Source organism: Taeniopygia guttata, chromosome 12 (genome assembly GCF_048771995.1).
Source record: "Taeniopygia guttata chromosome 12, bTaeGut7.mat, whole genome shotgun sequence".
NCBI lineage: Eukaryota > Metazoa > Chordata > Aves > Passeriformes > Estrildidae > Taeniopygia > Taeniopygia guttata.
The window spans coordinates 2,248,761-2,274,561 of NC_133037.1; the positions used below are offsets into that span (position 1 = coordinate 2,248,761).

General features: G+C 40.7%; 1 protein-coding gene across 5 annotated transcripts in view; it reads right to left on the reverse strand.

Moving 5' to 3' along the window:
- The window catches only part of LOC100220391 (contactin-6), a 129,151-nt gene that overhangs the window by 73,620 nt on the left and 29,730 nt on the right, over positions 1 to 25,801 (reverse strand). For 3 of the 5 annotated variants that reach the window (XM_072934686.1, XM_030283063.4, XM_030283065.4), the window contains 2 exons: positions 9,110 to 9,236; positions 3,764 to 3,939 (listed from right to left, as the gene is read on the reverse strand). In XM_072934686.1, the coding sequence (XP_072790787.1) occupies positions 3,764 to 3,939; positions 9,110 to 9,236 (303 nt within the window). The remainder of the gene's footprint in view (positions 1 to 3,763; positions 3,940 to 9,109; positions 9,237 to 25,801) is intronic. The other 2 variants (XM_030283064.4, XM_072934687.1) reach the window with 1 other exon arrangement.

Here is a 25,801-nt window from a genome sequence, read left to right on the forward strand (position 1 = left end):
TAACACCACTGAGTGCCTCCTCCAGCCTTTTTTTAAACTCCTCCAGGGGCAGTGACTCCACCACCTCCCTGGGCAGCCCATTCCAATGCTCAGCCACTGGTTCTGTGAAGAGCTTTTCCCCAATGTCCAGCTTAAACTTCCCCTGGTGCAGCTTTAAACTGCGTCCTCTACTGATTCTGTGCTTCTAAGTTGTGTAAAAGCAAAGGAAAAGCTCTCATGTCCTCATCTTTTCCTTCAAGCTGAGTCAGGCCTAGTTCCAAGATGAACTTCCCAAGACTGACTTCATTTTGGGCTGAGCTGAAGAGTTCCAGGTGACTTTGTGCTGGGTGTCACCACTGACCTGGACAGGGAGAAGCCCTGTGGGTGGCAGGCCATGACTCCAGCCTCCAGCCTGTTGATTTCTCTTGGGGTTCTTAGGTCAGGGTGACCCAAAATCATAAAGAGTCTTTGCTTCCCTGGCCTGACACAGCCAAAGAAGGAGCCTGGAATGCTCCGATTGTGCTTTCAAGGTTGTTTATTTCTTCTTATCTGAACATTTTTTTCTCTGACCTGCCCAGCTCTGCGTAGCAAGGAGGTCATGGCCATCTGCTCTCAAACCTTGGGCAGCTCCCACATTATAGACTCAAAACTACCTGTCTGTGTTTGCAATTTACTGCCAATTCCCATCATCTATGTTAGAGAGTGAATCTCTACCTTGAACCAACAGAAAAGTGTCACCATCACAGCAAGACATGGAGGGCAAAAAGAAAGGAAAGAAGGTCAGGACACGCTCAAATTCCTCCATCTTGTACCCCCTTGAACTCCATTCTAAAAATCCCCAAATTCTACTTTTCCAACCTGTGTTAATTCAAATATCACACTACTAAAACCCTTTGGCTTGCAATTCCTCATACAGAGTTGACAGCTTTCCACAGGCTAAAATCGAAGCCACAGGTGTTTTTTACTCCATGCCAAAGTCTCTGACCCCTTGCCAGGGTCTGGAGACAGCCAGGGCAGCCAGAGGGATGTGCTGGACTACCACAGCAGCCTGGACAAGGACAAGGACAAGGACAAGGACAAGGACAAGGACAAGGACAAGGACAAGGACAAGGACCCTGCTCCCATTTTTGCCTCTGGCTGCACAAGCCAAGGCCTGACCCCAAGGCTTTGCAAACTTCCACCTCAACATCTGCAAAAACACACGTGGGCTGCTCCAAATGTACCCCTGGCAGGGGAGCAGGAGACGTGCAGGATTCCTAGGGAGCTTTCAAGTTTATTTATGACAAAACAAGCCTTGTGCAGGAAGTGGGAATGCCAAGGGCCTGCCATCCTAATGCATTTACGTGCTCCCTCTCCCTGATGCTGTCTCTCATTTTCAGCTTGTAGCTTTAATAATCTATGCCACTGCCTTCTGTACAATATTCCTCCTGCAGCTTTCCTTTGACAGCTCTGGTTTTAATAGAGGATAAGCACCAAACTCCAGCTGAATCTGAAGACATATTTCTAATCTCGTCCCGCATTTATTTTGCTTCTCGGAGAACTTCCTATCTTGAACAGAGGAAAAAAGTATTTTTTATATATTTAGTTGACATGTTGAATAGGTTTCTGGAGGTATCATTAATTCAAACTCCAACTCAGAGTTAGTTACCTTGTAGTAAAGAGACAAATACACATAACCCTGGTACTTGGATAATAGGTTTGATTCAATTCTTTATCAGGGAGATTGCAATAATATGCCAGGCATTCCAGTCCAGGGAAGAATCCCATTTTGTGAGGTGTTGAATGAAAGTGTCATCACAGCAATGTGCCTGCCTGCCTGGATTTTAAGATATACCCTGAAGTATTGGTTGAAACAAAGAATTAAATTGGATGGCAACATGAAAATAAGAAACGAGGAAATGTTGACTGTGAAATAAGAGTTTCAAGGTAATTTGTTCCACTATTCTCATCAGGTCATTATGATATTTTCCATGTACTGTGAGGTTTTTTTTCCCTATTGTAAGACAACTTAAAACTCCCAGTTCTACAGTGATGCTGCTAAATTGAAGCATTTTCCTGTAAATTTGTGCTTGTCAGTGTAAATAACAGCCTTTGATTTGTCTGTCCTCTCTCTTCTCCATGGGGAAGGAGGTAAATATCTGTCAGCACTACTGGAAAAGTGGTGTAGTGCTTGATTATGGGATAAATTTAGGATTCTGTGGAGCTGTTAGAGCTGGAGGACTGGAGCAGGCTGAGGGCTGGGGACAAACCAGACCCAGCTCTGGGATCTGCTCCCTGCAGGAGCTTTGGGAAGTGTTTGGGTGGGGGTGTAAAGTTTAAATAAAGGAACTGCTTGATATAAAATGCTGAATAATCACCAGAGCCTTCTTTTTTTCACAGATATTCCTGTTTTTCCTTTCTCCCTCCTGGTTTGTTTTTTTGGTTTTTTTTTGTTTTTTTTTTGTTGGTTTTTTTTTTTTTTTTTACATCCCGTTTGTGCCTTCATTTGAGGATATTCCCTTTCCTTAGGTCTTTTCCCAGCTCCCTCCCTGGCCTGCCTTGGTTGTTTGGGGATTACAGATTCCATGGACAATTTGGAGGAGGCTATTATTCTTGCTCCTTTCTGAAATGGAATTTGTTCTGTTACTAACCAGCTTTCACCTCCAAATCTCAAAAAAAAAATTCCCACACAGGAAGTCTGGCTTGAAAATATATTTCAGCAGAAAAAGTGGTAAAATAATGAATCAAATTTTTTTTTTTTTACATTTGACCAGCTCTTAGAAATCAAAGCTGTTTGAGAAATTCAGGGTAGTAAAACATTATTAAATGAGGTACCAGCAATACACCTTTTGATCAGGTCTGCTGAAAGAGACTCTGTGAACCAGCTTGACCTCTGATGTCTCCTTTTTGTAACCCCTGTGACATGAGGTTTGCTATGAGAAATGGGAACAAGATTAATAATTAATCCGTTTGCTGGTGTCTGAAATAGTGACACAAGGCTGGCTTTAGTTACATGTTTTATTAATGATCTTTGAAAACAATTGCCTTCTCCCAGCAACAGACTGCTCTGAGCTTTAGACTGAAAAAAAAAAGGGCTGGAGGGAATATCTGGGGTTTTTTGGTTGTCACTGTTGTTCCCCCCCTCCCAGGGCATTCACAGAACTCGGTCACTGCGTCCAAACCTTGTGAAAAAGGTTGTGAAGCTGTGAAGGAGAGAAATGGGGAGCAAAGATGAAATAAACTTTAAATCATCTCAAGACAGACAACGTGCTCGACCTGAGGGAGCTGAAATATGAAATATTTCAGAGGGCAGCTCACACTTCTACACATTGTGTAAGGAAAAGGAGTGTTTCTTTGGTAATGGTAAAAAAAAAATCAATGTGCCAATTAGGAGAACAATGTTTTTGTGTCTCAATTAGACCTCATTAGCTACAGAAAACTCAAAGCACAACTTTTAGCAACAATTCCCCCCAAGCTGTAGCTACCTGAGGGATAGCAACAAAACCACTGTCCTAAAAAGTGAGAACACCTTTATTAAGTGAAGATAATTGTGCTCATCTTCCTTGACCTTTCAATTTCCTGATTTTTATTCTGGCTCCCGAGGGCAGCAGCCATCAGATGTCTGGTTTTGTTATTAATATGCACCAGGAACATTTTGGTTTTTTTTAGGAATAAGCAGTGCAGAAGGAAGTCAAACCTTTTGGACAGAATCCCCAATGATCCTTTAATTACCCAATAAATTACAGTCCATGTGCAGAATTAATAGGAAAATAATGCTCTAATAAATATGATCTTCCCAACTTACATGCAAATTGAAGCTTTGCCTTCCTGCTCAGAATTGTTCCAAATGAATTTGTGGCCAAACACTGGTATGTTCCAATATCCTGATTTTTATGTGGGTTATTGATTGCCAAGCTGCCTCCAACCAACCTGTAGTGATAACTCATGGTAAGATCAATATCTGTGCCATTTTGCTTCCACCTTTGAGGGGAAAAAAATCAAATTATGCTTATAATTTACAGAGCCTATTCATATTTATCTTAAATAGTGTGCTGTAGCATACCTGTAATGATAAAAATGTAGTTAAATATCACAAAATTAGATCATTTTTCACACACGACTGCTTCTTACATCAATCTTAATGATAGCAATAATAGTATTCTTTGGAAAATCTTTACTTTAGTCACCAGTGTTCACCCAAATGTCCACAAAAAGTAATTATAACTTATTCACACAAAGTTACCCATTCAGTCCAGAGGGGGGTTTATACCTTGTCTACAACTACATTATTTTTTTATAATATGAATGGTACCTGAATGTGCTTTACAGTCCTTGCAAATGATTAATCATGAATTTGGCAACAAAAAATATTTTGGAGATGTAGATCAGGAGGGATTGCACTTCAGAGGGCAGAACAAGAGCTGAGAGGGAAGTTTTTATCCAGCACGTCTGAGACTGATCATTTAATGATGAGAACACTGCTATTTTAAATCTTCATTTGTCCCCCTTAGTCCACTAAGCAGAAAATGGATTGTGTCTGCAACATTACCCAGCTGTTTACAGATGTCAAAATACAATTTCTCCTTCAAAGAAAATAAATATTATGCGTTTCAGGAAGGGAATTCTTGTGCCTTTGCCATTAGTCACGCTAGGGTTGAATTCTCCTTGTTCACGTGTGGGCCAAAGGAAGGATAAAGGATTCACTGCAAGTTTTGGGTTTGTTAATGCCACTTTTCAGGTGGTCAGCAATCCTAAAAATACACAACCGGGTATTCTCTTCTCCTGATTTTATATCAGAGCCACCTCCTCAGCCTTTATCACTGGTGTTGATCTCTGGGTGTGATTCCAAGCCCTCCATTGGGTGGAAGGTTCATACAAAAATTGCCAATGACTCACTTTGGGTTCCTGGCAGCCCCAAACCAAGGGCAATCATCTCCTTGTTAATCATCTGAAGGATCACAGCATAAAAATGATCCATTTCTGCTTTTTTGCAGAGCTCCTGACAGCGAGGGCAGTTCCCCCCAGGTAACAAACTGAAGCCAGCTCACACTTTTTCCCTGGAAATCTGACCTGGATACACAGCACAGGATTTTGTGAGTCCCCTCCCAGCCCTCTCTCCACACGCCCACACTGCTCAGGAGCTGCTTTTGTGCCACAGGATTTCCACACCAGGCTCTGAAATGCAATTCTGTGCTCCGAGGGAAATCTCCACTGCCCCGACCTTCAAGTGAGCCCTTGTTGTTTTGAGAGGTAATGACTGATTAAATATGAAATCAATGGAATTCTGTGAGCAAATTCTAATAATGTGAAATCATTTCTTTGAGTTGCTGTCTCCCCTTTCATGGATGGATCCACACTGAAAAATTGGGGTGCAACACTCAACTCTCAGGAATTCTTTCTACAAATTCCAGCTGATTTTTGGTGTCTCTGTACCTCTCCTCAATTCCTTTTTGGTATTTGCTTTAGTTGGTTTAGGTTTTGCTGTTATTTTGGGGTATTACCGTTAGCATTTTGCCATATTTCAGGATTTACATATGCTCCAAGTTGTCTAAAGCTTTCCATTTTCTAATCTAAGATATTCTAGTATTTAATTTGCCAGTTCTCTTTAATTTCAGAATCAATCACTAAAATAACTGCTGTCATCATTGCATGGCTCCCAATTAAGATCTATAATTGTTTTTCCAAACAAATGTGAAGACGTTGGCTTAGCTGCTGCAAATGAATTCTTCACAGTATCCCCATAATCATTCTAATCACCATGGTACAATGATTATTAAACTTTGCATATAGATCAGGGGTTCAGCTCCTGGGGTGGGCTTTTTCCCTAATTAATATGTTTACATCACTGAAGGAAGCAAATTAATGAATTCATGTGGTAGACAATGATTTAATGACTTTGTGTGTTCTGCAGTGTATTAATACACAGAAATCTGGATAATTATTTTAGGGAATTTTTAACATAAGCCCGTTAAGGCAGAGATCATCGATGTATTTTTGTAAATTTTTTCATGCAACCATTGGGAAATATTTTACCTCAGTTATGGGAAATGCATTCTAGATTGGTTTTTTTTCACCAATTATTTTTTAAACTTTAAAAAATTTCCTATATTCTGATGCTGAATCGATCAATTCCCTAGGAGCCCGAGGACTGTGAGTGGGTATGTGCTCACATGATTTAATAAATTCTCTTTTCAGCGTGCTGCTATAATAAAAATATCAATATTTTTATGACTTCATAGTGTTCTATATTTCTTAGATTATTTGCATTCGAATGGAAATGTCCTGCCAAGCCACCTGAGGCTTTCTTGTAATTGGGAAAAGGATTTGCAAAAACCTCCCTTCACATACAGCACTTCCAGTGAGGAAGAAAATAGGAAGTGGAAAAACTCTTGCCCGTGAACACGGCAGCAGAGGGCGAAGGAGTTTTTAATCCCAGCCCACTTTTGAGGCAGGATCTGCACTGAGCCAAGGAACAGCATTCCAGGGAAAAGGACATGAGAGCAGGGCTGCAATTTCTTTGTCCAGGGTGGATTTTTGGGATTGCTGGGAATCGTTCTCCAGCCTGATGCAATGATTGTGGACATATTTGATGTCATTTGCAATCCTTGTAGACTTTGTGCTCTGTTCCCTCCCTTTCATTTGTGTGCTCCGGTTATCCTCGTGTTGCTTGGATTTGGATTGGATTTGAATCTTTTTTATCTCCTTTTCTGTGTTGGGCTGAAATATTAAAATGTTGTTCTAACCAATGCGGCTTATGCTGCCCTTGGATTTATTTATTGGTTCCATTGACTCCTCCCTGAGAAGATTATGGAGGGGAAAACACCCTCAATTTCCAACTTGCATGAAAATACAGGACTGTGGGATTGCTCTGGGTATTGAATAGAAGTGCAGGAAAAGACAGCACCTGAATTCAAACAAAAAATGTCAAAATGCTGCTGGAAACACTGCAGGGTGTTCATGGATAGGCTGGAAGTAAAAAAAAAAAAAAAAAAATTATGTAAAATTCATTGAGTTAGTTGGTGATAAACCCTCTGGTGACTATAACCAAAAAAGCTTAAGTGCAAAAAAATTATAAATATAATTTAAAATTTGTGTTTATTTACCACCAACATCACACCAGGAAACACCTGGAACAATGTACATGATAATATAGACGATTTGGCTTTATAAAAAAGACATAAGAGGTAAGACTATGATTATCAGAACATTTCTATAGATTTCTTAATGGTTTCAGGGATACTTCCATCCATATTTTTGTTTGCAGTGTAATCTGTGTTCTCTGTTACTTCCAAAGGGAAAACTGTGCCTCATTTTTATTACTCAGCCCTTCCACCTACATTTCTTCACAATTCTTGCACTGTGCTTCTCAGACACACAATATTTTGAGGAGGAGTTGCAAAACGTTATCACTATATACAACAAGTCTGTAAGAATAAAAGAGTACCTCATAAAATAAAACTTTTAGGGAAAGCTCAGCATTTTTTATTTCAAGAAAAGGCATTTAGCAGCAGATTTCCTGATGTAAAAACTGCTAAATAGCAAATTAACTGGTATCTAACTTTCTTCCTATTGGAGTGGTTCTGTAGTTCTGAATCAAAGAGAAACTTCCAGCAATCCTTGCTGTTCTTTGCCATCACTCAGAAAAGGAGATGATTAAAATTTCATACTGGGCTTGATTGATCTAAAATTGTTGGAACTTTAAATATATGGGCTCAATCCTTATCTGACAAAGGCAGCATTAGTTGTGGTGAAATCAAAGAAAAGTGAAAAGTTCCCTCCAAATCGTGGTGTAATTGCAGCAGTGATTGTCTGATAAGTTTTAATTGACCTCAGGGCTCCAGGATCCATCTCCAGATGTTGATCTCATGTCCCTGGAGCCACTGAGGCTTTGCAAAAAAAAAAGAAAAAATGGGAATGGGAATGGTGATCAAAAACCCAGGGAATTTAATTAATGGATGGTAGAAAAATTTGATGGTAAAATATGGATATCAAATACAGGATAGGGGAGACTTCTCAGCTCTCCTGCCTGGTGGGAGTTGCTGTCTCTGCTCTTTGTGGGTGTGAGGAATCCATGGGGGGATCCAAGAGTCCAGGAATTTTTTAGGAAGCTGCTTAAGCATGAAACATAAGGGTGGATGATCTGGAAAGCCTTGAAATCCATGGCCTGAACCAGTTATGTTCATGTTGAGAACAGGGAGAACCAATGGGTTGGGAAATACGTGAGGGTTTCTACTTGTAGGAGGAGAAGTTGCACTGTGAAAAAGAAATGAAAGGTTCCTTGCATAAATTAAAGAAATTAAGGGTTCCTTTCCTAACACGATGTCTGGGGACAAATCAAGCCATGAAGTCCAAAAGCCAAGCTGATATCCAGTGGTGGCACTTTCCAGGGAAGGCTGTGGTAGGAGCAGTAAAAATCTCCAATAAATATTCTCTGAGCATTTCATAGGACACAATTTTCTTTCATGCCTTGCATGAATGATTTATGTTTTATATATAATTTTCCTTCACCTCAACCATTACTTTCCCATTTTTTTTCTGAAGAAAGCACAATGTCTTTTTTTTTTTTTTTCCCTAGATTCCCAGATTTTCCTCTTATCCAACTTGGATTTCCAAATCCTTGGGGCAACAAGTTATATTGTAAATGATGAATCCATGGTTACCAAATAAACAACAAATCCTCTGTACCAAGGTTTTATTAAGTGACTCTTGTAAGGTATTGGAGCTGTTTCTCTAAACAAACACCATAAATATGCACATGAAATGCTGGAATTAGAAAAGGGAAGGATGTTGCTCTTCTGCTTTCCAAGCATTTATTAATGTATGGGAAGTTTTATTGAGTGCAGATGCTCAGTGCTTCAATTTTCCCATTTTTCACAGCAGTTCTGTGGATTCGGAATTAATTCTGTATATTTTTAAATACTTTGGGGATGATTTTCAATTATTTTGTTTTCCTATGTTAATTTTCTTTATAGCAGAGCAGCAAAAATATTTTTCTTTCATTCCTCAAATTTACTCTAAACTTTGTAAACTTTGTATATTCTTGCTGTGAGCACTCAACAGATTTTTAGGGTGTTTATTTCTGGTGGTGCAGTGACTAAAACACAATTCAAAGAGTCACAGTGAGACAGTATTTCCCCAAGGTTGACTTCACCTGTAGTATGGCAGTGGATATCCTTTAGCTGTGCAGTTCAGGAGGATCTCTGGATTTGCTGAGCCCATGGAATAAGTGATATCATATGGCTCTTGGATAAAAATAGGCCCATGAAGGGTTTCTTCCCCTGTGAAAGAAAAACAATAATTTCAGATTAGATGTCTTTAGTATGTCCTTCCACATAAAATTGTCCTTTTGGAGTCCTTTGCTTTCAGCTGCAAGTTAAGGTGTGCTGTTATATCCACCAGAGACTCCACCTCCAGACACTGGACTGTTAAGGAGGAAATATTTCAAGGCTGATTGATAATAAAATCGCAGAGCTCAGCTGCTGCTGATTTATTTTGCAGGTGACAGTGAAGCTGCTTTGCATGTGTCCAAGTGTTACATGTGCCTGTGCACCTCACCCTGGTGCTGGGCATCAGGACTGGCAGGGGGAAAGGATGGAATTGTGGAATTTGGAATTGTGAGGGTCTGGTGTTCCCTGCTCACAGCACAGTCTTGGGAAATCACTCACCTCCTCCTCCTCTAACCCTTCCCATCTCCTGAGATATTATTTCTCTATAGTTTATGTATTATTTTTTTATGCTGGCCTGGGTTTAGGATTGTTGATGGGGTTTTTGTTTGGTCGTTTATTGGTGTTTTGTTTTTTTTTCCCCCTTCTCATTTTCAATCCTTTTAAAACAGGAGTAGCATTACATAATCAGCCTTTATTTCATACCCAAAATGAAATGATTAATTGCAAGGCAAATCAGAATTATTTCTATATTTCATGGTGATCTTCCTTGTTCTGGGGAGTAGGAGAGATTTGTTCAGCAAACCACGAGGGCAAGGCACAGCAGCTCTCTGGGTTGCTTAAATAATCTTTGTTTCTTGTCCTGCCACTCTTCTGGTTTTAGTCTCTTGACAAATTTGAAGACTTCTTTTTTCACTGTTTCTACAATTGACCCTTTGACTTGTCTTTTCTTTAGGAGGAATTTGCTTTCCTTCTGGGTTCATTTCCTCAGTCCTTCTCATTACCTTCCCAGACCTACCAGGGAGAAATTTTTCTGAAGCCACAAAATGACCCAGGGATCATCGTTCTGCATTTTAAATCCCTGTACCCGCCTGGGCAAGTGCTGAGCTACCTGATGTACATAAAAACCCCTACTTCACCTCATAAAAATGTAAATATTTTGGTAAACCTGGGATTGATTTCCCATGTTTTTTTCCTAAATGGAATTTAGACTCATTTGTCATTTTCAGACTCTTGAATATCTTAATTTTCTATCCCCTTCCCATGCCCTTAATGTGTAGAATAAGGACACAATATTTAACAGCGCCTTTCCAGCGGCCATGTCACAGTCCCTGTCACAAAAACACCACCCATGAATTTTAGTAAAGGCAGATTCTTGCTGTTGTTTTGTTCTCTCTTTAATATCCTTTCCTCACTGGCTGATCTGCAGCAGAGAATAACATCAAATTTGTGAGAAATGATGTGCACTCTCAGAGCCAATGGTGTCGTAGGAGTCCATCTCTTATTTATAGAAAAGGTCAGGCTGGTCATTTCTAATTTCCTGATGCATCCTTTTGTGTTTCCTATAGAGAATGGCCATATATTTCTTCTCCATCCTCTAGGTTCAATACAATCACCACGATTTCTCCAGAGATACACATGACAAATGCATTTTTGTGGGGCTGTTTGCTTTTGTTAAAGTTTAAATAGTTCAGATTTTTAAAAACATTGATTAGAATATGAGTATTTGATTAAATGTATCATTTCTATACATAAAAACTGTGTGTGAATCCTCATTATAGTGCTTGTAAGTAAATATAAACTCTTGTTATGGAATGTTTGATAAGAACTTAAAGTGTATTTCTTTATGATGCCAAATCAGTTTGATCTACATAAAAACCATAATTATGCCAGCTTGAATTCAAAGCTAAAGCAGGAAAATGAATCATCATTTCTTCATTCATTACATGATATTGTCTTCAGCCAGCCCAGGCATTGACACAGTGCTAATGGAAGAGGAGGAACCCTGATTTTTCCATAATTATGGAAGAAGAAGGGGTGTCCCAGTGCTTCCAGTCACTGGTTTATGGACAATAAAGGTGGATATGCCACACCCTGATATTCCTGTCAAATGGAGTTCCAGAGGTTTTACTCAGCATAATAAATATTTCTATATTTATGTTCTTCCTCATCCATACAGGAAGAAAGAAGAACAAATCTGGAGTTCACACTTAATCAACTTAATTTCCAGCCAAATCCTGCTCCCTGTTCTTTCCTGTTTCTGACTCTGGCTGGATCCAAATTCAGCTCCTTGTGAGGTCTCTGCCCAGCTGGAAATGCAAAGGAGAATATCCCAAGAGCAGTTTAGGCTGGCCCAGGCCCAGGCTGCAATGTGAGTATGGATAACTCAGTGGGCAATATTGTAAATTTGCTGACTTTGATCCATTTGCTGCACAGATCTTCCTTCCCATTAGGATTTTTTGCAAAGTGGAGCTGGAATTACCATCGCTCCAAGCTGCTTGGTGAAAGCAGATAAAATCTGTTTGCTGAAATTGAGATTGCCCCAGAAACATCATGATCTATTTGCAGGGACAGGTTTTAGGTTTGCCTGGGAGAATCAGCTCCAAGGAGCCAAACTCCAGAGGATTCCCTGCTCCAGGAGCAGGAATGGGGAATTCTGGTGGGCTGGGAGAACAAAGAAATTGTGGCTGCCCCATCCCTTGGAGTGTCCAAGGCCAGGTTGGACAAGATTTGGAGCAGCCTGGGGTAGTGGAAGGTGTCCCTGTGGGGTGAAAGGGAATGAGTTTCAATGTCCCTTCCCACCCAAACCATTCCATAATTCTGGATGTACCATATCAGCAAATCCTTATGGAAGATCATAAGGAGAAGCTTCTAAATGCAAAACTGCCATAATTCACATAAGCAAACCAGATAAGGAGGAATTTATCCAGGCTATTAAGTTCCAGGAAGGCTGTAAATTCCAGGGGTAGTGAGTTTCTAATGAATCTTTCTTAATGTGCCTTAGATAGAGCTTCATATCTGATCCAAAACATTAATATGACTTTATGGGCCAAAGCTGACACCTGATTAAGAGGCGTCTTTTAAATCAGTGTGATAGTAAAACACCTGTCAGCTCCAGCAAAATGGATGGGACAGGTGAATTGGACCCTTCCCCCTTCTAAAGACAGCAGAAAAACTATGAAAAATCCAACTTATTTAAAATCTGTTTAATTTTTCAGCTGAAGATACAGGTAATTTGTAATTGGAAGACAGTGAGTTTATGGGGTGCACAGATTTTTAAATGCCATGGAGTGTTTCCCTGCAAAGAGCACTGGGGTTTTTGATTGAATCTTGTCAGAAGCAGAATGAAATTATTTCCCTCCTCAAAGGCCTGGACCAGGGAGCTCAAGGACTTTAAAAGGAGCCTGACAGATGCAAAACTGTCACTGTTGAGGCAGGGATGGGAATGAAGAAACTCCATCTTCAGAAGGCAAAAAATGATCTTTATTCAAAAGCACTTCTCTCTGTTATAGAGAACATCCTGAACATTAATTCCATTGGTCTTAAAGTAAAAACATTTCACCTGATTGGTACACTTGGACTTAAGTCGGTGTGGTAGAACATATCTATAAACAATATGAACAGAAAATAAGATAATAAATTGTTAACATTCCTCCCAGATTTTTCCCTGGGCTTAGCCTGGCAGAAATCTTTCTCTTTTTCTCTCTGACTGAACTGAGAATATCCACACAAAATGAGGGGTAATGGATGAGACACTGCTGGTACCACCTGAAGTAACACACATCCCTTCAAGGAGTCAGATTTTTACACTGGGAGAGAAGATGGGGAAAGATGAAGCAAAAAAAAATGGCCATGAAAATGTTGTATGGAAAGAAAAACAACTTGCCAGGAGCACAGGCAGGACTACCCCTGTCCCTCCCAGCTCTCTGAGAGTGAAGCAGCAACACACAGAAAGGAAGATTAGATCTTGTAGGTTTGAGCAGGAGGAAGCAACCTAAGACCTGCAGGATTTTCCCCAAGGGCCTTCAACTTTCATGTGTTTTCTCCCTTCAGATATTGATGTACAGAGCTCCAGAGACACAGGGCTCCTTTCAAGTCTCAGCTGCTATTGAAAGAGTCAAATTGAGAGCGTTGGTGGAATCCCACAGTGTCTCTGCTAGCAGGCACCCAACCAGGGAGACATTTAGCTCCCTGTGATGTTGGGAGAAGGGGAGACAGTGAGGAGGCACAGGGGGGAAGTGCTGGCACTGCTGAAGTCAGAACAACTCTCAATAATGATGGGGAATTTGGCATTCAAGCCCAGGGTTTATAAATGGAACTTTCTTTAAGATGACAGCCAACAGTGTGAGGCATCCCTTGCACAGAATCATGGATTCATTGCAGCTGGAAAAGACTTCCACAGCAACAACTCCATCCATCCCAGCACCTCATTGTGGTAAACACACTCTTCTCTCTCTCAGGATTTTTCATAGAGGAGCACAGAGAGAAGAAAGAGAAAACAATTTCTATTTCTTCTCCTTGTTTTCCTATGTGGAATGTGTTTGGAGAATTGTTTCCCTGGGATGTTGCTTGGTTGGATTCTGGTGAGGATTGTTTGAGCTGATGGCCAATCCAACCCACTGGGGCTGGGCTCTCAGAGAGGGGCACGAGTTGTGAGTTAGATTTGGTAGTTAGAGAAAGTATGTTTGTAGTTTTAGTATCTGCTTTAAATAGTATATTAATGTGTTTTAGTATAGTTATAATAAAGAAATCATTCAGCCTTCAGAACTGGAGTCAGACACCATCATTTCTTCCCACCAGGTTCACCTGCATTTACAATACATCACCACTCAACCTCAGCTGCCACAGCCACACTTGTTTTGAACACTTCCAGTGGTGGTGATGCCACCACTGCCCTGGGCAGCCTGTTCCAGTCCTTTAGAACCCTTTCCATAAAGGAATTTCCTCTAATATCCAATCTAAACCTCCCCTGTCTCAACTTGAGGCAATTTCATCTGGGAGAGAGTGGAAAATTATTCCCTTGCCCTGAGATTTGAAAAATAACGAGGGCAAGCAGGGGAAAGGAGGCAGAGCTGGAACCTGGCATTTCCCAGGAGCTGGCACTCCAAGTGCCCCTTCCTTTGTCCCCTCTCCCCATGTGTGATGGATGGAAGTTGCCTGTGGCCCACTCGGAGAACCCCACTCTTGATTTGAGTTTGGAGACAAAACTTTTTAAATAATAATAAATAATCAGGGCTCCTCCAGCCCTAAATGGCACAAAAATTTGAAATGTTTTCAGAAAGTCGATTCTGCATCCTGTCAATTTTTTTTCCTTGAGACATGAGTCAAATATTCCAATATTTTTTCTGTTATTTAAACAGGATCTCTATGGTGGGGCAGGTAGGGTGAGCTGAGGCCGAAGTAGCAAACAACATGCTCAGGTTAAGGACTGACTGCATATTTTCCTTGGGTGTGAAAACAAACAATGAAGCCATAAAATGCAGATTTAATTCCTAATATAAACGTTATTGTCAGAACCTAGCACAGAAAATTAGGGTGTAATATATCACAGGTGATAATTAAGGAAGTGTTATGCAAAAACTGTCATAGTCATGAGAATTATGAGCCTTTTTCAATTAAATATATATAGTGACAAAAGATTTTGTCAAAATGCGATACTCCCAACATTTTTTAAAAGTTCTATAATAACCAGGATTGCTTCAACACTTTCTAGGAATATATTTGGGTAGCAGCGAATTTATTACCCATCTAACAGATACACACATTCTGATCCCAAAATAATTTAGGATGGATCCCTAAATGCCAAAATAGGACATTTTCTCCTGCTATCACCCTAGGCACAGCAATCAAACCGCAGATTTACAGGATACCATGTTCCATACAAACCCCCAAATATTCCCTAAAGATTCCAGAGCAGGAGTTCACGTTGCAGAGGAGGAAAATTGTTCCTAATGGATGGGTTGTGGAGAGCATTCAGTGGAGCTGCACTGATTTAAGCTTTCGACTGGAGATGAGCACAGATTTATGAACAATTCATGGTGGGGATGTGTGGAAAGGTGCTCCAGGAGAGGGGTTATAAATACACAATGTGTCACCTGTATTAATAATGGAATGTTTTACTGAAAAATAAACAAACATGTGAGCAACAGTGCTGAAATTCCTACCTGGGCCTGACTTTTTTTGGCTTTATGAAAAGATTTCCCAAAGACTTTTTGCTATTGTGGAAGACGCAGACAGGTGAAATAAGAGGTGAAAATCACCTTTTCATTAGTGTGGGTGATTTGTTTCGTGTCATGAACTTGGGCATGTCCTTCAGATGGAGAACTCTGGTGGAACAGACATCTAATTATGGAGACAAATATCCCTGATGAAGTTGGAGGGATGTGCCTTTCTGATGGATAGTAATCCTGACGTGCCCCCTTCTCAATGAAATTTCATTAGTTTTTTGTGTTACCAGGCAAGATGAATAAATAATAATGAACCTTTTCCAATCGAGTGCATGAGCATTTTGTTCACTGTAATTTCAGTTCTGAGGGAGCCCCAGAATCATTGACAGATTCTGTTTGCTGCATTGTACTCCTGGAATATTCATTTGGCACTGTTGCCAAACTGACTGGAGGCTTAATTCAATAATTTATGCTACAGGAGAACATAATAGCTATATCATTTAATATCCTGCCACTTAAAGAAAACCAGCACCTTGTTTCTCTCTAACTTTTCTCTGTTTAAAATGTACCTGTGCTTCTCGCTCTTAGAGGACGGGGAGTAATTAAGATCAGATTATTTTTGTCATTGGAACTCTGTGTGATGACTCCCAAATTCCATGGATAGATGCCTTGTCAATGTGAGAGTCAAACATTGACTTGAATAAGCACATAACAACATGAGAAACTGCAGTTCTGCTTACACAGAAAATGAGGGAAAAAAATAAAGGAATTTGGGGGAAATTCAGACTCATTGAGTCTTTGCAGCTCTTTGCTCCCACCCAGGGACTCTGGAGACAGAGTGGGACAAGGGACAATTGCTGCACTCAAAGATCCAGCCAGGAGAGAAATAATGGAAAAGGCTGGTTTGCAAATAGTTTGAATTTACTAAAGCAAGCAATGATTCATCTGTGTTTCCAGAGGCCACACTTGGTAATTCCCACTTATGCTCAACAGGAAAATTGTTGTAATGTGAAGCTGTGTTTTGGTTCTGCAGCATTGAGAACTTGTAGAAATCCAGATACAATCTCCTTTCTACAGCACTATAACGCAGGCAGGTGTTTAAGCTCCTTGTACAAGTTATTCAAATTTGCTTTATTTATTTTGAATTACTGGAACAAAATGGCTCCTTCCCAGATGCTTGTTTTTCCCACTAGTAAGAGGCATGAATTAAGCCAGTCAAGAATTACCTGTAAGACCCTGACATCAGTGATGATTTTATATATAGATAACAAGGTTTATATCCTGGGATAACACTTAGAAATAATTGAGATCATGAAGATAATAGAAAAACATGTGGAGACCATTTATTTTTTCAGCCCAAATTACTGCCATGGCAAAAATTCCTCAGGACACAGAAAGATCTGATATAGAAATTTCAGGCTGCCACCTACTTCTTGCTTTCAGATGATTGATAACTCAGGAAGAAAATCTTGGGCTATAAATCATCTCAAGCAACGATCCAGGCAAGATTTAAAAACTCTTTATTTTCTTACATATAATTGAAGAGGAATGCAAGGGATATTTAAAACATTTTAAACCTAAGGCAGGTCCTGATTAAAATTAGATGATTCAGGGAGGATATTATCAAAATATTTATTGTATTGACTGACTGATTCGCATGCATTTGTCATCACAGTACTGGCATCCATTTGAAGGATCAAAACTAAATTTGGAACTTAAACTTTTAGGAAAAAAAAGGTATGTCTTTACCAAAAATCAGTTTGTAAAATTGAGTTTGCCAGTGAAGATCTACCTGAGATAGATCAGACCTCGTGTGGCTTTTTTGTAGCTGTTTGGGTAAGATGAATTTTCCTGGCCAGCAGCGCTTGCAGATGTGCCTCATCTTTATAATATTTATGTTTAATTCTTATTTTGGCATCCTGGAAAAAAAAAAAGAAAAAACAACCAAAAAAAAACCCCAAAAAACATCTCAACTCTCATGAGCAGCAGAAGGAAAATAGAGATTTAAATAGCAAAATGTAGTTGGGATTTCACTGGACATGGTTTTATCCTTTGACTCCTCCTGCATTCCAGAAACCTGCTGACAACAGGGAGGTGCAATCACTCCCCAGGAAAAGGCAGCATCATCCTCCGTTGTGGAAAATATCAGGCAAGGAAAATATAATTAGCATTGAATATTCTGTTATTGTGTCTAGCACGCTGAAAGCTTCCAGGCACTTTCAAAATAAATAGAATAAACTGAGATGAATGAAACTGAACTCTGCTAAATATCATCAATGAGGATCTGCTTTATTACTGGCAATTAAGAAGGGAAAGTCAAAACACAAGCTCTCATTATCACTCATTGATTAAAACCCAGTTAGAACATTGCAATCCCAACCAGCCCACTGCTCTGTTCATTCTGCATTTCAGCACAGAAAACAGCACAATATTTCAGAAATAATTAGGAACACAGAGTTAGTGATCAGCCTTAATGTTCCCCAATAAAATTGCCAAAGCAAATGATTATGAATCAGCCAAAAGACACTATTTGAAGCCATCATCTTTTGTGGCTGTTTAATACCTTCATGATGATTTTTTTTTTTCCTGAGCAAACGCAAACGAAGTTAAAATCCTTCCAGTAATGGCACCCTGGAATTAGCAGAAGTCACAAGCATAACTTTGCAAATGCTCTTTTTTGAGGAAATGACTGCCAGCCATTGAGTTGCTCAGGCAATTTTTGTCTCTACTCTCTATTCTGGAGAAGCTAATATCAACATTTCTGATGTAGAGCAAGCTGGGAATGTCTCACTGTCAAAATCACTGTGCTTTTCCATTCAAGGAAAAAAAATGACCTTTATCTGATGTGTTCTCTGAAAAAAAAATAAAGAAATGAAAGCATAAACAACAAAACAAAACCCAGCTGAAAGGAGTGGGGTGATAGGGCTGCACTGAAATTCTGCCTTGGAGCAGAGCTGGAAAGGGAAGGGTCAGCAGGAAGGGCTGTGAGCCAGGGACATGTGAGGTGGGAATGTTGCTGGCCATGTCAGCAGGCTGAAAATCCAGGGGAAAATGGAAATGATCCTGTTTTGACATGACCTGTCCCCTCCTGATGTCTGTATTTGACACCGTTTTGAAGCTGCACAGAAACAGCAGCAGCCCAAAACTGGGGTTTGAGGTGTCCCTGTTAACCCTTCCCAGGGCTCTCACCCTGGAGAGGAGCCTGGAAAACACAGAGTGCCAACTCATGGGAAGAGTTTGCACCATTTGTCCTCCTGTGCCTCCTGTGCAAGTTTCCAGAGGGAAAGCAGAACCTGAAATGCTTTTCATGAGCAGATATGAAAAATTCCCTAACTCTGGCCAGTGCCAGTTCAGCTGCTCCATCACCCTCTCCCCTCTTCCCTTTTATCTCTACTTTCATTATTTGTAAAAATCCAAACAGGATAGGAAGCAGGAATGATTTATTATTTAAAAAATACTAATTTCATCAACTTTTACAAGTTGTAATTTCCAATCAAGCTTTCACCTATTCTATCATCAAAATTATTTCACAAACCCGTTTTTTTCCAGCTGGGATTTACATTGATCCCTCTAAATTTCGGCTTCTACCCTTGCCCATTACTTCACATCAACTCCCTGGTTTTTAAGAAGCTCTAAAAAATTAATTTATGTCTTTTTCCCACCTGGAAACATTCAGAAAGGACATAAGTGCAGGAGAAAAAGTGAGTCCAGATTTAGGACTTCTCAGTCCATTGAGTTCTCTGTGATTTTATAGAATTTTGCTGCTTGGGTTGGAAACAGAAATAAAAATCAGACAATCTACAGTAGGAATAGCCTGATGGGAGCTTTAGCACTGGGCCAATAATGAAATGCAGGGAAAACATTTCATATCTATTACTTTGGGGTAATTTTTCTCTAATCCAAAAATCACAAAACTGCTGTAATTCTGCGGAAATCTCGCATACTTGGCTGGCATATTTTCCTCAGCTCTAGTAGGAACTGATAACAGGCTGCTGAATTACTGCTTAATAAACCACTAAATGAGTGCCATCCAAGATAACGGGGCATTAAATGACGGCTATTCAGGGAAAAAGTAGAAGTGCAGAGAGAAATGCAAGAGGATTCTTTGCATAGAGGGAAATTGGATTAGTCATCTCATCTCTGCCACTGGTGGAATTCAAACTGCAGCAGACTGAGGGGAAAAAAAAATGGAAAGTGTTTTGATGCCAAAGAAAGGAGGACACTCAATGTAGGGGCAGCTTGTCATTGCTTGAGCTGGGGCAGGGTGTTAAAATTGTGGGGTAATGTGAGCAATGAGATGTAATAAATGCAACGAAAAAATGAAATAAAATGCAAAGACGAAACTCAAAAAGTGAAAATAATATATTGGTGAGATTATAAAACAAAATAAATCAAGAGATACACAGGTGTTGGAGAATTTTAGGATGTGAAGACAAAAAGGCAAGTGTTTAATTCAGGCTGGATCGTAGAATCATTGAATTACACAATGGTTTGGGTTGGAAGGACCTTAAATCCCATCCAGTCCTCCACCCTTCCATGGGCAGGGGCATCTTCCACTGTCCCAGCCTGCTCCAAGCCCAACCTGGCCTTGGGATGGGCACCTGCACTTCCCTTGCCCCTGATTTTTGTGGGATTCAGAGTTGAAGTCCTTCCCTAAGGATCAAACCCCGATTGTGGGGACTCAAAATGTCCCTCAGACATTTTTGGAGGTTCTGGGCCCAGGTCAGAAGCATTTGAGACCCTGGCAGGCAGCTGGAAACAGCTGTGATTTTGGGTTTGAACCATGGAATGATTTACCAACCTTGCAGGAAGAACGAAAAGTCACAAAAGTTTAAATATTATAGTAGAAGTAGTCACAAAGTAGAAGGAAGAATTTTTAAGTGCTGTACAGGGGGGTTTTAAGTCTTGTACAGGAGAGTTTTTAGTTTTGTACATGAGGGTCAAACGTTTTAAGATGGAGGGATCTGAGCCTGTCCTGTCCTGCCTCTATCTTCTTCCTCACCTCCATGTTCTTGGTGATGTTGGCACTCACAGATTGGTTTAGAATAGAAAAGCATCATTTAATATAGGTAATGGGCATTGGGGACAAACTGTACCCATGTAACACGTAATGTACCATATAAAAGATAGAAAAGCACCATTTAATATAGGTAATGGGCATTGGGGACAAACTGTACCCATGTAACACGTAATGTACCATATAAAAGATAGAAAAGCACCATTTAATATAGGTAATAGGCATTGGGGACAAACTGTACCCATGTAACACGTAATGTACCATATAAAAGATAGAAAAGCACCATTTAATATAGGTAATGGGCATTGGGGACAAACTGTACCCATGTAACACATAATGTACCATATAAAAGACAGCAGCAGCCCTGGGCAGAGGGGGAGAGAAGAAGCAGTCGGGAGTCAGAGAGGATGTCAGGGTGTGTGTGTGCCTCTGCCTGAGCTGTGAGCAAACCACAGCAGCCCCAGGAGAAAATCTTTTAGATAACTTGCAATAAACTGCCTTGAGACCGGACAGCAGAAACTGCTGAGCCTTTCTTTAAAAGCACAAGTTAAAAGAAATATTTTTCCCCCACACAGAGCCACCCCATAACCTAAGGTAGTCTTTGGCACCCGATCACACCACAGAGGACTGTGAGGAGCTGCCCTGTCCCTGCCATCCATCCCAGCCTGGTGCCATCCATCTCCAGCAGAACGTGTCCCACCAGGCTGCTGTGAGCACATTTGCTTGACTTGTGGTGCTGGGGAAATCGTGTCCTCCTGAGCGATGGTCGCCGTGCCCGCCGTGCCGCACCACCAGCAGAGTTATGACACATCTGCTCAAGGCCATATTTCTGGGCAATGACACAATCAATGATGGATTCAGCTCTAATTTCAGGAGATTTAGACTGCAGAGTTTCCAAGCAAAGAGAGGAGGGTGCTCCATGTTCCCTCTCCTCAATGATTGCACCCGACAGAATTTACAACACGTCCTATTTCACCACATCCATTTTCTGTGTGCTGGTGTTTTCACATCCCTAATATCTTGAAAATTATGCAGACATCTGGGCAAAATGTCAGTGCAATACAATAAATGTATTTTTGATTATTTTGACTTGAGTGGACATCCACCTTTGGGCTGACAACAGTTCTCTTGTCTCAATTTCTCCTATAAATTAATTGTGTATATGCAGAAGCATTTTTCACATATCAAACTGGGAGAGAAATCTTGATTCAGGTTTGGTTTCCTTAAAGTTTGCATGAATTTCTGTTGATCATGTAACCACAGGTTTTTATCCAAAACTCTTAACCCAAGTTATTTCAAGGCACAAAATATTAATCAAGCTGGATTCTGTTCATAGGATTTTGTTCTTTTCCATACAAATTCTCGGTGCTCACCTTTCAAGTCACTCTTAATCTGTAAATATTTTTTTTAAATTAAAAACTTGGGCATTTCTCTGGGAAGGAGAGGTTTAATAATACATAGATATTTCTGCCCTCTAAATCTCACTGTGCACTCTTAGTTTTATGTGATTATTTTTAGATTCTCGGAAGAAAAGACATTGTTGTTCCCTGCCAGTGAGCACTGAAAGTCAGTATCTTTACTGGCAATAAAACCATTTTAATTTGCAGCCAGACTGGTGGGATATTAATGAGGTTTACCTTTCTTTAAGGCAAATTTGTGGAGTACATGTGCAGCACCATTTTAATTGCAACACCACACATAATTTCGTGTATCGCCAACTTATCTCCTGGAGAGGCTGGGGGTTAATTGAGTGAATAAAATAAATGTAGACTAATTAGGAGATGACAAGTTATAGCTGATAAGGTCACTTGTCAGGCAAATATGAATTCAATATCTATTGCATAAATTGTTACATTTTGTCTGGCCTAGAGCAAACTATTTGTGTTTTGCAAACTCACAAATGTACAAGGAAGACACAGAGAAAAATCTTTTATTCCTGCCATATTCAGTGTAAATCAGAATAAATCTAAATAGAAATAGAAGTTGGAGGTATCACATTATATTCTGATTTAAGCTGCATTACACCATCAGTGATTTTTGTAGCTTTAGACTAATATGACTGAAATATGAATCTGATTAATGCTCAATAAATTAGTAGAGATTAACCCCTACAGTTTTGTTGGCATTGTATTGATACCCATTTTTTTTTTATATAAGCTGTAGGAAAAGTAATAAATCATCAAAACCGATTTGGCATAAGTGTATAAAGTGAGACAATGTTATAGGGTGAAGAAATTGCATTCCATAAATCACATTGGGGCTGGGGAAAAAGGCCTTCTGAGCACGTGAGCCAAAGTTTGGATAGATTTTACTCTAAAGCACTCTGAATTTTCCAGGGTGAGCTCAGGGCACTGCGATGGAGACTCTGCCAAGGCTTGGGAGGGAGGAGTGGCAGCCTGGGCACTGCTGGGCAGTGAAACCAACCCAACCCAGCCTGGCCACGGGCACCCAGCAGTGCCACGGGGGAGAAGCCAGCCCCAAGGGAGAGCATGTTGCTTTCTAACAGGCTACTCTTCCCCAGACAATTCTCCCAAATGATAACAAGCTTTTCATCTGCTTTTAAGGAAATCCTGTGGCAAGAAACCCACACAGACTGGAGATCAACTCACAGAAATAACTCCCATGGAAATAACATTCCCTTGCCTTTGGAATGATGCTGGATTGGTGCCTGAATCCCTGCCTGCCTCACAGCCTTCCTCTCTGGGGTGCAGGGATGCTGCTGGAGCTGGGGTGGGCAGCCCTGGCACAGAGGGCCCTGAGAATTTGGGGCTGCCTCTGGATCCCTGGCAGTGCCCAAGGCCAGGCTGGATGGGGCTTGGAGCAACCTGGGACAGTGGAAGGTGTCCCTGCCATGGCAGGGAGTGACTCTGGAGGGGCTTTTTGATCCTTCCCAACCCAAACCATTCCATTCTGTCAGAACTCAAAATGTCCCTCAGACATTTTTGGATATTCTGGTCTGGGTCAGAAGCATTTGAGACCCTGGCAGGCAGCTGGAAACAGCTGTGATTTTGGGTTTGAACCATGGAATGATTTACCAACCTTGCAGGAAGAACAAGAAGTCACAAAAGTTTAGATATTATAGTAGAAGTAGTCACAAAGTAAAGGGAAGAATTTTTGAGTGCTGTACAGGGGGGTTTTGGTTTTGTACATGGGGGTCAGAGGGTTTAAGATGGAGGGATTTGGGCCTGCCCTGTCCTCCCTCTATCTTCTACCTTACCTCTATGTTCTTGGTGATGTTGTCACTCCCAGATTGGTTTAGAGTAGAAAAGCACCATTTAATATAGGTAATAGGCATTGGGGAAAAACTGTACCCATGTAACACGTAATGTACCATATAAAAGATAGAAAAGCACCATTTAATATAGGTAATAGGCATTGGGGACAAACTGTACCCATGTAACACGTAATGTACCATATAAAAGATAGAAAAGCACCATTTAATATAGGTAATGGGCATTGGGGACAAACTGTACCCATGTAACACGTAATGTACCATATAAAAGACAGCAGCAGCCCTGGGCAGAGGGGGAGAGAAGAAGCAGTCGGGAGTCAGAGAGGATGTCAGGGTGTGTGTGTGCCTCTGCCTGAGCTGTGAGCAAACCACAGCAGCCCCAGGAGAAAATCTTTTAGATAACTTGCAATAAACTGCCTTGAGACCGGACAGCAGAGACTGCTGAGCCTTTCTTTGGAAGCTCGGCTTGGAGGAGAGAATTTTCCACCACACGGAGCACCCTCGACCGAGGGTGAGCTCTGGCACATTCTTCTGTGATTCTGTGACAAAAGAAAGGTGCAGCTGCTGCCTGTGTGCACAGGTTTGTTTGCAGAACAGCTGCAGCACCTTCCTTACACCTTTTTTCCGCTCCCCTAAAATGGCTGCAGAAAGAATTGCGTGGAGAGAAACCCTTTTTCCCTGCTTTTCCTCAGGCTGGTGCAATATTCAGGACATGTCAGAGGTTCTGTCACTGAGAGAGAGTCCTGCTAATGCCAGACACACACCAGGAAGGCCCCTGGCCATTAATGTGAGTTTTCACTCACGACTCAAGCATGACCTTTGTGTGCCTTCCGTTTGTTTGGCAGCCAAAGTGAGCAAAGTTCCCAGGCAAACAATGAAGTGATGCTGCTGCTTCAGAGGAAAGATTACCCCAGCAAACAGTGTGACAGATCTGATCTCCCAGCTGTTCTGTTCGGAGAAGACAATTTAGAGCTACAGCAATTTCCTTGCTGATACCTCAAAGAGTTGGAATTTTTCAGTCATCTTTCACCTTTCCCTCAGAACCCTCCTTCCTTCTATTGTGTTTGGAAGCATTGAGAACAATTATTCTGTTTCTAAGGAGCTCCAGGGCTGCAGTGAAAGGTGCATTTGTCATTACAAATATCTTTGTCCACGAGAACTTTTCATTCCCACCAAGAGCAGCTCCCACCAGGGCAAAGCTCGAAGGAGTTTGATTAAAAGACCTGATTTCTAAGTGGAAATGAGTGAGTTACAGGTAATTAGAGTGGGCTGAAAAGCAGGACAATGATGTTTGGAGTGAAACAATGTCACACACAGTGCCTTAATTAGCAGCAAAAGTGATTTAGCAAAGTAATATTCTAATTCCAATCCAATTGCTACAAATTATTAATAACAATAAGGATGGAATAACCAAGATCCACTAACAACGAGTAGCAATATCTGTCACAGGAAAACATAAGGCCCCTTTCATAATGAGATTGTAATTAGAATAGAACAATAAAGCAGATATTAATATTGAACACAGGACAAAATACTGATAATGCTATAACCAGAAGGGGAAAAAGTGCTATTGCTAAAATTCTACCAGGGTCTAAAAATCAAATATATCACAATAAAGTTTATAAATTTTCCTTTAGGTGCGAACCAGGAGGGAATTTAGGCAGTGTCTGACCCACAGGACAAGGATTGGCAGCTCTGGGTGGACTTGGCACACGAGGGGAAGCAGAGACCCAGAGAAATGGGGGCTGCAGGTCCCCTCTGTGCCTGAATTTTGCTTCCACACTCAAAATTTGCCCTCTTGTTCCCCTCTCACCTCCTGCAAGAGAAGCCTTAGAGGGCTTTCTCTGCCTTTGGATGTTAATGGTGATAGCTGTGCCAGCAACCACAGCAATTACTGAGATAAATCCCATATTTATGTGGGGCTGCTCCTCCAGTTCCTGGAACTGCGTAATTCCATGAGAGTGAAACACTGCTTTTAATTTTTAACTTTTAAAAATAGTTTAATCCAAATATGAGTGGAGTAATGGAGAAAAGGGATGTTCTGGAGGGTGAAAAACAAGCGTAAGGTAAATAAAAATAATCCATTCACATTACTACTGGCTGGCTCAGGATTTTAGTCCTGAGTCTCCTGGGAAATGTGTGGTTGGCCTGTGATTTACATTGTTTTGGGAGCTAAAACTTGGAAAACTGTGGGATGTGAATATCACAGAGCAATGAAAGGAGTGCTTTCCACATGGCTCAGCTGTGGCAGCTTCAGTGAGCA